At 34.9% G+C, this 12,899-nt stretch overlaps 1 protein-coding gene across 1 annotated transcript; it reads right to left on the minus strand.

Annotated features, from left to right (window-relative positions):
* Positions 1-225: 225 nt before the first annotated feature.
* On the minus strand, positions 226-3,570 carry LOC127857893 (uncharacterized). The gene is made up of 4 exons (XM_052394619.1): positions 3,403-3,570; positions 2,657-2,793; positions 2,385-2,475; positions 226-1,766 (listed from the first exon to the last, which is right to left on the minus strand). Exons 1-4 carry the CDS (start codon positions 3,461-3,463, stop codon positions 1,447-1,449), a joined length of 609 nt encoding a protein of 202 aa, XP_052250579.1. The 5' UTR covers positions 3,464-3,570; the 3' UTR covers positions 226-1,446.
* Between the last annotated feature and the right edge of the window lie 9,329 nt (positions 3,571-12,899).

Below are 12,899 nucleotides of genomic sequence, written 5' to 3' on the forward strand. Positions count from 1 at the left end.
AGGACATCAAGACAGGCCCTCTGGGGTCGAAAAAGAAACGCCGCTAGCTTTTTGGTATGCTTTTCAAGTTCATGAACGAACGATTATCTTCAAATGCTGTCCATACAGCTTTAGAGTAATGTAGAAAACAATTAATATTTTCCTGGTTTTGGATTGACATGATTGTTTGAAAACTTGACTAACATGTAAATTGTTATTAGTCCGATGCTCAGCAATTAACACTCGTTGAAGCAAGAGAAGTACATCTTTACTTTATTAACCTTTCCTTTTGTGCATTGTAATTATTACAGACGCCGTTTTTTAAAGATATTTTTATTGTACGTAAACGGTACAAATCCTTCCGCTCAACAAAGAGTGCTCTTACTCTCTACTGTCGTATGTTCTACTGATGCAATTTAATGCTATCCTGTAACCACACCATCTTCAACACATTACAGATACAATAACATAAATACAAATTTGAAAAAATAAATATGTCGAAACTATGGTATTTCCTGCCTTTTAAATAATTGTTTGACTTAGATTTGCCTGATTTCAAGCACTGCTGTATCTTATCGATGGCGCCTCAAACTTTCAAGTTAAAACATTCGAACCCTCCGATGTCGGTCCTAAATTAATATGGTGAAAAGCGAAACAGAACAATTGTATTTACATCCGTCACTATGTGTCTACTTCCATTATTTAATACTTTAACGAAATGACTTTTATTGAACATCTTCTTACACAAATAGTTCCTAATATTCAAGTATTCTATTAATTGTCGGTAGTTATTTGTTGATGATTTATTATTTATATATAGTAATTAACAATAATATTTACCACGTTACATTATGATAAAATATGTTTTTATAATTTCCAAAATTAATTTATTTATACTTAATAATTTACAATGGACTTATATTATTTGATTACAAAATTATATTCTTTATAATTAGCAATTTATTATTAATTTCTGAAATTTAAAAAGTATATTCATCATTTTAGATGATGTTCAATAAAAGTCATAACGTTACAATATTGAGTAAATTTTATGGAACAGTTAACACATTACCTTCTGAATATGATACATGCCAGGTTCGGAAGGATAACATTCTAAAATTTCATCAGATATAATAGATATCCCATTTAGTATTAAAAAACACTATTAAATTACTGCTGTATATAAACTATACAGTATTTTCAATACACAATAACATTACTTGACGAAACAACGGTTTTGCCTCCTTCTGTTGAAAAACAAAACATACATAGATTCATGAATACATACACATCCTCATCTCATCAGATATTGAACTAAGAACAGTCTCGTTTTAATAATTAGTAGTAAAGAAAATACGAAAGCACTTCAATATGTTCGTAACATATTGAATAATGGGATAAATGTTTCTCATGTATACAGATGTGAAACTATATGTACAGTTCCAAGCATAAGATCGACAGCATGGTCTACATAAACAGTACAGAAATCACGCTCAAAACGAAGCTGGCGGAACCGAATACAGACGAGGAACCGGAAATTAAGCCGGTAGTTTGACAGGTAGTTTGGTCGGTAGTCGGGCCGGAAGTTTGGCAATAGGTGTCGCTGCACAAACATATTTCTCCTTTGAAGTAGACGACATGAACGGCGTTTAAATCTCGAGGTATGATCTGCTGAAGAATAGACTTGTCTTCGTTAACCTCGCTTCGGTTGTGGCAGCCATCGGACGGGACGTCCGCGGTGAGGGAATAGTAACAGCCGCGATGGTAGATCTGAAGGGGTTCTATTTCTGTAATAAGACTAGTTAATATACTGTAATTGTTTAATACGCAGTATGTGAAAGATTGTCGAAACCAATAAAATTGGGCGTTTTCGGGGAAGGAATAGTAACCTCCGCGACTTACGATTCGCAGGGATATCTCTGTAAAAACAGTCCAATTCGTTAGTGGGGTGGGAAAATTAAAAGCAGCGTGAAGACTTGCTGCACAAAGAAACGTTAAAATCAATGTAAAAAACGTTATAACGCTATATATACAAGTCTGAAAGGGACGGTCGAGGGAGGAATAAGGAAATTAGTATAATAATCAAGAAATGAAATGTATCTTCAAGATATATTGGTAAATGTACATGTAAACACGTCAATCGCAGATACCTGTTATCGTCTGAATCAATATGTTTTTCTCGTAATAGAAACGCTTATTGTAGGTTTAAGCCTTTCTATGAATTATTACTAAATGAGAAAGTCAAGCTGACGCTATGCTAGCATTCGTTTTAATATTTACACAACTTTACCTGTGGTTGCAACCATAAGTTTAAAAGTCGCTTGTTATATTTTCTGACTTTTAAGCACAATAAAGCCTGTTAGTTACTTAAGCTACAATTTTGTAAGACTCGAATGGCCAATTACTCCCAGAAAACGCCTCCACTTCTATTGACCCATTGTGGAAGCTGCACCGAGCGATCTTTCCCTCTGGTGGGGCGCATGCCACCTCATTTATCTGCAAAATGACAACAGCTTAGGTCTCCGTGATTTTACACAACTTTTGTTTAAGTATATTTTAAGATTTATATATCATACTTACAATCGAGTGTTTTTTTAATATATATTCTAAATTGCTTGGGAACACAGGTTATTAAATACGGGATAGTGGAAGCACATCATAGAAAGAAATTATCTACCCCTGTAGTGGGTCCATTAATTGGATGGGAACATGGTTCATCCTGGAACAAGCTAAGAATACTCTCGTTGACTGTTCTTATGTAGCTTTTAATATTCGTAGGGATGGCCGCGTAAGTGCAAGACGGACACTGTAGCCCTGCAAGATACATGAACATGAGATTATGAAAAGCAAGTGTATTGTTATTTCACATGATAAAAATTCTAAACATCAGTAACAACATGAATATTATAGCGTGATTATTTTACAAAAACTACATCACATAAAATCGCATGTAATTGTTAACTTACAAGCTGCATGGTATGTGCATATACAAAACTGTTAAATAATGGTACGCATTACATAGAGTAAGAAGAATTTCATAAGTGCATTGCTCTAAATATTATAATTAAGTTAGAAAAGACAATTTTATGTTAACACTTGTCCTACAATGTTCGTACTTACTACTAACGTATGCTTCTTGACACATTATAAGTTTTAACATTGTTAGATAAGTTTGCATCTTGCAACGCATCCACAAAGGAAATAACAATTAAGTATTAACGAAATGACTGTAATTTATGTATACCTCCTTTAAAAATAAGAAGAGTGCTTTAAGAACAATGCTGCTATATTTCTTTATGAGAAATCATCATTTAATGTGTAAATAAATTTACATATGTTAGAAACACATGAATAGACATTTCAGATATTTCCTACGCGAACTTACAACTTCCATTATTAAAAAAAGAAATAGAAATACTTTACCAACAACCACAGTCGGTAGAAGGCACAGGCTAAGCAATAACATCAGCAGACGATGATCCATCCTGATCCTCAAATATATATGAATGATGTTAAAAAAAACTCGTTTGTCTGTAGTGTAAACACGCAATGCGTATGATTCAGCGAGAAGTTATTCGCTGAATGTTTACTTAAACACCAACAGAAAATGTTGCCTCACTCACTTACAGTTAAAGGGACCTTTTCACGGAATTATGCATGTATTGAAGTTTATATTGATAAATGTAAACATTAGATCTAAAAGAGCTCCAATAAAACTAACACGAATACAATTGAAGAAATAAAGCAAAGTAACCATTATCTGGGCGTGAACCACTGACTCCTGGAGTATAAACATTGACCCCTGGAGTAAAAGTCTAACGCTTAGACCACACAACCATCCGTCCTCAAACCATGACTGAGGTATTTTATACTTTATATACGCGATCCTGGTAGTGTCGCATAATATAAAGACAACAACAGAACTCTCAATCGTTTCGCGTTGTTAAGCTTTATAATTTTCAGGTTTTTAAATCGTTAAAAGATGCATATAATATATTTTAGAGCATGGTTAATGTTCAGTAGTACTGTTTCCTCACAAATATCTTAACTAAAACAAAAATGTTCGAATCTGAAACATTGTTTTACAATTGTGTCAATAACCTAAAACGTGAAAATGCCCCTTTAAGGCATCTTATAACCAAGAGACAACACGTGTAAGTTACTTCTTTATTTCTTCATTTACTTCCGGACTGGGTCATAACTAGTTTAATGGCGCGTACATGAACTACGATAAACATTGAGAATTCTGATTCGTTGACAAACTTGAACCCGCATAAATACGTTGTGTCTGCATCATACTCTTTTTACTCCCTGTGTTCGGTAAGAAATTCCGACAACTTCATTTTTTTGTTTTGCTTACAAGTAAGCGTTAACTCGCGTGACAAATAAATAAAGAACACTAGACGCAAAAATAAACACCCTGTTGTCACTGAATGTTACGGTTCAAAACACCAATTAGCAAATATTTTGAAGCATAAACTAAGGAAAGCTTCGATTCTGCCATAAGTATTTTACTTCCTGAACTGATCAAAATGTATTCAAAGACTTTTGGTCACAAATGACATTCCCCGTCATGCATAAGCACGTGGTAATCCACGCACCCATTAGCCAGTTATCGTTACCTGACGATGGTTACCTAAAACATTCGTAATTCGTGTTAGTTAAAGACATTAAACACAACTTATGCTGAGCATTTCAAGTGACAAAGTTCATGATCCGTAGTTGTTTTTAAAACATTTCAGGATGTTGCGTTCATCACCAAACATTTTTGCTGATGAATATATTAAAAATATGTTAGCATATATTATAATTGTATGAGTGTAAATGCCATAAATAGCTAACAGTAAAACAACAGATGTGTGAATGTTAACAATAATTCCGTTCATCCATTCCCACTGCAGCTGTTTGCGGCCATCAGTTAGCCTATCCATGACGCCGACCTTATAGTTGCCTAGGTTATCAAGGCTCGCAAATACCGGTTCGTAGTCATCCAGTCTGCTTTCTCAACAATGATGAGAATATACATTTAGGGCGTCATTTGTCCTTGAAAAAGAACTTATTTGCTATATTAAGTAAGCGTTGGTTTATTTTGGTACACGTTTTGAGAAAAATGTGCTTGGAATGTTTCAGGGAAATTGATTTATTGGCCTGTGATTAAACGCTGATACTTTTGTTGCGGTCCTATTCATGCTTGAGGACTTGTCCAAAGATTGGTTATAATATTATGGATGTATTGCACACGGTAACACTATTCTAACGCGTGTGCTGCACCTTTTGGATGTGGTTATTCGATTCAGACAAGATCTCGTGAAATAATTTTATCTCTCAGAAACGAATTCGCGAATTTTTCTTTAAAAAGACAGCATTGCAATATATGTCGAGAGCCACCAAAAGGACCGTTTGTTATCATCTATTTTACCATGTTTGACATAAACATAGACAACCTTTACATTTTCATACATAACACATCGGTAATATAACATATAACATATATTGCAGACTCATTCAGAAGTGTTTTTAGATTTACATAAGTAAAACAACAAAGTGCAGTCATTCATAAAAGATCACACGTACAACATAAATTGTCAGCATAAATCATTTTATATGAAAGGCAAACAAAAATGAATGCACTCAGGCGGATTCACACTCTCTGTCACAAATACACACACGCACACACACACGCGCACACACGCACGAACACACACGCCACACGCACACCCGCACACACACAGATAGATAGAACGCGCTTTACTGACCAAAATATATCACTTGAACAATTATCATCACTCGAAGAATCATGGCGACTTCCATGTTTCACTAAAGCGTTGGCCGAGACTTTTCACGGCTTTGCCAAATTAGGCCAATATCAGATTTATTGTAAAACGGGAAGTTCAAGTGTCAATAAAACTAACGTACCAACCGATTTGATATCATACGTAAATCATCGTCACATGGTCCGATAATGTAAAAAAAATCTATGTGGCCGCGGCAGTTGTTTGTACAATTAACTTCCTGAGCTTTTTGGTTGTAAGGGAATGTAAACAAATGCCACTTGCTCTGGACGGTGACCTCTACGGTTCCTGCGCAGCAAAAGAGGCAGTGGATGGGGTGCGCAAAACACTGTATTTTTCACGTTGACCGTAGTATTTTCCGTTTGTTATTAACGGGACCTTTCCACGTTTTGGTAAATTGACACAAAAAAAAGTTCAGATTCGCAAAATTTTGTTGTAGTTATGATATTAGTGAGGAAACAGTAATACTGAACATTTACTATGCTCTAAAAATATCCATTATTAGCATCTTTTAACGATTTAAAAACCAAAGAATTATAAAGCTTTGCAACTACGAAGATTGCTTATATAAAGTAACAAAAAACATCACTCATTGTATGAGCACGAATGGCAGAGTTGTCTAAGCGTTAGACTTTTACTCCAGGAGTCAGTGGTTCGAGCCCAGTTTACGGTTACCTTTTTCGTTAATTAATTCTTGTTTTTTACTGAAGCTTTTTAGATCCAATGTTAACATTTATAAATATATAAATCATTTAATGACAAACTTTAATACCAGCCAAAATCTATGAAAAGGTCCCTTTAACATCTGAACAAATGACGTCATTGTGTATAACTTTACTTTTTATAAGTATGGAAATTCATGTAGAGTCGACAATTTTTTAATAGAAATATTAAGTAAAACAACAACGTAATTATTGCAACAAAGCAATACCGTTATCTTTATTCCATATCGCAGCAACTTTAACAACGCTGTCCTACTTCTTCTGTTTAAATAAATGTGAAACAGACATCGTGATGAACGTCTAACACTGCCTTGGCATTAATTTGGCATTGTGTGGCACATGCGAACTGCATTTCATGTCCTCAGGCGACAGTACCGTTCTTGAAAGACTATTCACATATTTAAAAAATATATATAATTTGGCAGGTCATATAATTATCTCCATTAAAGCTCATTACTTCCCTTGGATTTGTATTTGCGACCCTAGACCTTGAAGGATTATCTTGACCTTGAAATTTAACCACTCAAAATGTGCAGCGCTATGAGATACACATGCATGCCAAATATCAAGTTGCTATCTTAAATATTGCAAAAGTTATGGCCAATGCTAAAGTTTTCGGACGGACGGACGGACGGACTAACATACTGACTGACGGACAGTTCAGCTGCTATATGCCACCCTACCGGGGGCATAAAAAAGTTATGAATAAAAACGAATATAATGACACGTCCGGAAAAAAACTGCTTAGATCACTTTATGTGACTTAAAAAAGCGCGCGATTTTTTAAGGCGCGAGTTCGCATCTCGCATTCATACATGTATGTGGGGGAGAGAGTGAAGTGGGTATAGGCGCTCTTTACGCTCTTTAAATACGTATTTATATTTCGGATAGGGACCATGAATGCGTCCCTTTAAAGCGGGGTTGCAACAATTTAATTAGACGAAGTGTCTCAATCACAATCAACTAAAAATGTTGTCATTAAAATGTAAAATGATGGACATTCGGTCGGAGTGTTCGTGGTCGCTTAACACACACTTTATATAAAATTAAAACTGACAACACTAGGCCAATAAACAATTTACCCTTACAGAAATGAAAAGGTAGTGGCTGACTAGCCGCTAGGTAGCGGCTACTTAGCCGCTTCCTAAAAAGGTAGCCGAAACGGGTATCCTGGAGGTAGCGAAAGTCAGCCAGTAGCGGCTAGGTTGCGGCTGAGTAGACAAAACCTATAGCCGCTAGCGGCTACCATAGCCGCTAGCGGCTACTTTAGCCAAAAGGTAGCTAGAAACAGAACACTGCGAAATATTTCCATTAATTTGACAAATTGTCAGCCGCTAGCGGCAACTGTAGCCAAAAAAGTAGCCAAAAACAAAATGTTGGTACAATAACCTATATTAAATGAACAAATTGTCAGCCGCTAACGGAAACTGTAGCCAAAAGTAGCCGAAAATCAAACTTGTGTAAAATCACTTATATGAACAAAGTGTCAGACACTGGTGGCAACTGTAGTTAAAAAGTAGCAGCACAGTGCGATTTATATCTGCCATCCAAATGTGACCTTGACCTGAAGGATATGGGTCTGGTGTTTTGCATGGCATGTTCTCTCATTATGGTGGAATTTGTTCCAAAAAAATTCAAAATCCCTTGATGAATGAAGGAGTTGTGGACCGAACAAAACAAGAGCTGTCAGAGGACAGCGCGCTCGACTATTCGAGTGCTTGATAGTATAACGTAAGCCATCATGGGGAAATTGTTCATATTCAATAAGGTCAATGTAATATAGGCATATTCTAAGTGGGATAGGATCATAATTGGAACATATTGATGGCTTATGTTTTAAAGAAGTTGTAAAGTATTAAAGTGGCCATAATTCTGTCAAAATGCCAGTCATAGTTACATAACTTTGACTGCATAGTACCCTTATGATAGTTACTAAGTGTTGCAAGAATGAAAGCAATAGCTTTGATACTTTAGGAATAAAGTAGACCTAGACACAAAACTTAACCAAATTTTCAATTAATTAAGTATTAAAAGGCAACATAATTCTTTCAAAACGCTTGTTACAGTTGTCTGCTCTTGTTTATAGATTGGGTCATGTTGTTAAAGAAGTATGCAAAATATATATGCAATATGACAAGGTTGATAGAAAATATTCGAGGTGGTACGCAAACTTTAACATAGATCTACCAATAATATGCATATTGTAAGTGGAAAAAAGGCCATAATTCTTACAAATGCTTGTTACAGTTGTCTGTTCTTGTTTATAGATTGGGGTCATATTGGTAAAGAAGTATGCAAAATATAAAGCAATATGTCAAGGGGCATAGAAAAGATTTGAGGTGGTACGCAAATTTTAACATAGATTTATCAATAATATGCATATTCTAAGTGAAAAAAAGGGCCATAATACTAAAAAAATGCTTGATACAGTTGTCTGCTCTTGTTTATAGATTGGGGTCATGTTGGTTAAGACGTATGCAAAATATAACAGCAATATGACAAGGTACATAGAAAATATTTGAGGTGGTACGCAAACTTTAACATAGATCTACCAATAATATGCATATTGTAAGTGGAAAAAGGGCCATAATTCTTACAAAATGCTTGTTACAGTTGTCTGCTCGTGTGTATAGATTGGGGTCATATTGGTAAAGAAGTATGCAAAATATAAAGTAATGTCTAGGGACATAGAAAATATTTGAGGTGGTACGCAAACTTTAACATAGATTTATCAATAATATGCATATTCTAAGTGAAAAGGGGCCATAATTCTTACATAATGCTTGTTACAGTTGTCTGCTCTTGTTTAAAGATTGTGGTCATATTGGTAAAGAAGAATGCAAAATATGAAAGCAATATGTCAAGGGACATATGTAGCCCCGTCAATATTTTACGTTTTTTAATAGTGAGTTGTAACCTTTCTCTTGTTCTTTATTTTACTTTATGGTGTCACATGACTTGATCAGGTGGTCAGTTGACATGACGCCTTATCAGTGATCGCTCCGCCCACTTAATCACGTGGCTCAGCGGGAAGAAAACCTAGAAAAGCTAACACCAAAATGGCTTCTTTGCCTATAGACTGCATATAGATTTACGCGATATTCCGGATGATTTTATGGACTTGTTTAACACCATATTACACTTGTAAATGGGGTTCATGCCATTTAGTTATTCTGCAAATGCAAAAAATATACGATTAAAGAGAACATCAGCTATTTATAACGGGTAAATCGGTACATTAAACACGCTCTCAAACGCTTGCGCGCTTACCGAAATCGAACCCGTTATTACGTGTAATGGTGGTATTTGCAATAAATTAACACTTCACCGGTATTTACCCGTGTTATTTACAAAATGATTACCGAAACATTCCCCCCTACCCGTGTATTTGACACGAAATAACGCTGTATAACTGGGAATTCGGTAAAGTTTTACGCGCTTTCTGACACCGGGTGGGTACCTCAATCCCACATGGTATTGCGTATAAAAGTGATATTAATCATATTAAACAATGCTTATGGGACATTAATCAATCACTTTAATTAAAAGCGCAAAAACAACACAGTAAGTTTGGACATTGTCTGATATAAAATTAGCGTTGTACGAAATGGAATACGGTCAGGCTATTATAAATTAATAAGGCTACCAATATAAGACGCTCGCGCAGGTACCGACTTCCCCGAAGTTACCGAATTTATTGGTTAACTAATATCAGTAATAATAACTCTTTTACAATAGCATTTATCGATACGTCTTTATTAAAATAATAACAAAATGGTTTTCACTTGTTTCTGACACACACAGAAATGCGATTTTTAACGGGGATTTCGTAAAGTTACACGAATTGGGTACCAAAATTCTAAATTATTTTACATGCACACGTGACATAATACATAATTAATATTGCTTAGTTATTGCTTAAATGACATTTCAAGTTTGTGAAATAAATTAATGTTCTATAAAGGGGATCTCGGCAATTCTTGAAGCTTCCACTCGCTCTTGTCAAGACCGCATTGCCGCGTTGGAAATGGTATATATTTAATTCATCTAACTTATCTTTCTGGATACCAAATGTCAGAGTTGCATTAACCCTTTTTACACCGTTGTTGCCATATTTCATTTCCGTTTTTTAATCCGAACAAAATAAACGAAACTCGTTTAAAAAATGAGATCTAGGCATTCGAGCTCCTAGTGTGGATTAAAAGCGTTTATTGGTGACACCACATGAGTGCAAATGTGTAGATACCGTTAATAAGATAATATATCACATGTCACCTTCAAATAACATGTATGATGTCAATTAAGTGCATTACTATCAGAGTAATAAAACACAGCATGAATTAGGCTTCATGCTGGGTTTTATTTCTCTCTAAGTAATGCAGACGAACCACGCTTCTGACATAGTAACTGATAAAACTATTTTTAAAAAGTGAAATATTAAGTGATAATCAGATCGATAACATAAACTATTTAAATCTGATAGTAAATCCGATAAAAATATATTATAATTGTCTTTGACAGTGTTGACGTTCAGTTGTTCGTGGTGACGACCGCATGTATTTATACATCTCTTACACTTCTCAAGATCTCTTTTCGGCTTTGGAAACGATATAAATTAAATGTCACCAACTAATCTTTCAGGATATCGATTGTCCGAATTACATAATCCCCATTGACACCGTTTAACCATTTTTTATCGTTTTTTTAAAGAGCAAAACAAAAGAAACTCGTTGGAATAAAAGTGAGCCTAAACATGTAGCTTGTCTAGAAAATGGCGGACAGGTCGTTGCTAACGAGTGCGCCCAATTAATCGATCGCTGATTGGTGGATCAATTCTAGATGGTGGAGCGATCATAGATAAGGCGTCATGTCAGTTACAAGACAAGTTTGAATGTTTAAAGACGTTTTCAGTCTTTGTTTTGTCGTTATTTCATGACATTGGTTTGAAATAAGATGCGTTGATTATAAGGTATACATTGTCGTTCTTTGTCTTTTGATGTTTGTAGTGAACTGCATTCACATTGTTTTGTATTTCTGGAATGATTTCACGCGTTTCTAATTTAGATAACATGTTTTCGCGACTGCAGAAATAGCGGCTCAATGGTTCTTACTTCTTATCTTTATTTTTAAACCAGTTGAACTAAATGGAACTAACTTATGTTTCACGTAATTAATTTACAGCAGCCGCACATGTAGATGTGTAAGTGAGAGGATTGAAGGAAGAGGTGTTCGATTCCCTAAATCTGTAATGTATTATGTATTATTAGTTCTGGCTACCATAACTTTAAATGTCGCTTTTTATGACTTTTGACTGGCGCGACTTTATATGGACCAACCCCATTAGGAAAGTAAACCAGAAGTTCCCGAAAAGTTGAAAGTTAACAAAGACCGTTCCAAAACAGCTTTTAAATGCAGTTATTGGCCCAAATCAACCACTTAATCGGAAAAATTGACATTTTTCACATTTAACTGATATATTCTTTCACACAATTCCTCTTAAACATTTTTAATTTATCAATTCTGCTCTTACATATCGAGAAAAACAGCGATGTGTCAGACTTTCTTGAAATCCGAATCTCCCGAGATTTCACGGTCAAATGACATTATTTCTATTTTTAGTAACGTACCATGTGCTCAAGTGTTTTCAAATTCAGAATGACATATCCCGGTATTTTAGATTATTCTGGCTTGCTTTGTAAATAAATTGTAGTGTAAATACAAACTCGAAGTAAATATTATTTTTAACTACCTGATTCACACTGAAATCAGTCTCATAATCTACCAGACGTAAGTTGTTAACCACAAATAATATATTTCAGAAAACGGAAGTAATGTGTACAATTTCAGCAAAAAATGTAAAGGTCGGTTCGAAAGTATCAAAATGAAAACTGTTCACGCGACAACGCAACAATGGTGTCAAAATTGTGAATTTCAGACTGATGAGAGTTTTCATCTATTGTAAGATGCATTCGGAACATTTGAACCTTAAAATATTCCCCAATGCAGTAATTTATATTCATTCACCAATATATGTAGAAATGTATCCAAGAAAATGAGCTTTTTTTGATTCATAGCGTGACATAAATATGTAACGACTCTGGTTGACTTTCGATACAGGGTTGGCGTCAGCGTACAGGTATGTCAATACAATATTAACTGTACGCTGAAGTTTCTTTAGCTTATGTATTGTATGTGAACAATGTTCATGCAATTCCATTGTGTATGTCTTACCTTGTTTTATATGTTTGTATTACTTTGTTATGCTTTGTTAGGTAAATTATAAATGTTCGCCCCTAGAATGTCAATTGAAACTATTGTGCATTTAGTGTTGTAAATGTGTTTAATATGTATTCTCTTATTTCAGAGTTTATGTGATTTAGATTTTGTATTAGAATATTAATTTTGT

This window comes from Dreissena polymorpha, chromosome 14 (assembly GCF_020536995.1).
Source record: "Dreissena polymorpha isolate Duluth1 chromosome 14, UMN_Dpol_1.0, whole genome shotgun sequence".
In the NCBI taxonomy this organism is placed as follows: domain Eukaryota; kingdom Metazoa; phylum Mollusca; class Bivalvia; order Myida; family Dreissenidae; genus Dreissena; species Dreissena polymorpha.

Coding starts and splice junctions, on each gene's coding strand:
- LOC127857893 (XM_052394619.1), bottom strand. CDS start 3,463: ATGGATCATCGTCTGCTGATGTTATTGCTTAGCCTGTGCCTTCTACCG. Junction 2,794..3,402: donor TCTACCGACTGTGGTTGTTG/GTAAAGTATTTC, acceptor TGTATCTTGCAG/GGCTACAGTGTCCGTCTTGC. Junction 1,767..2,384: donor AGTGGAGGCGTTTTCTGGGA/GTAATTGGCCAT, acceptor GTCTTATTACAG/AAATAGAACCCCTTCAGATC.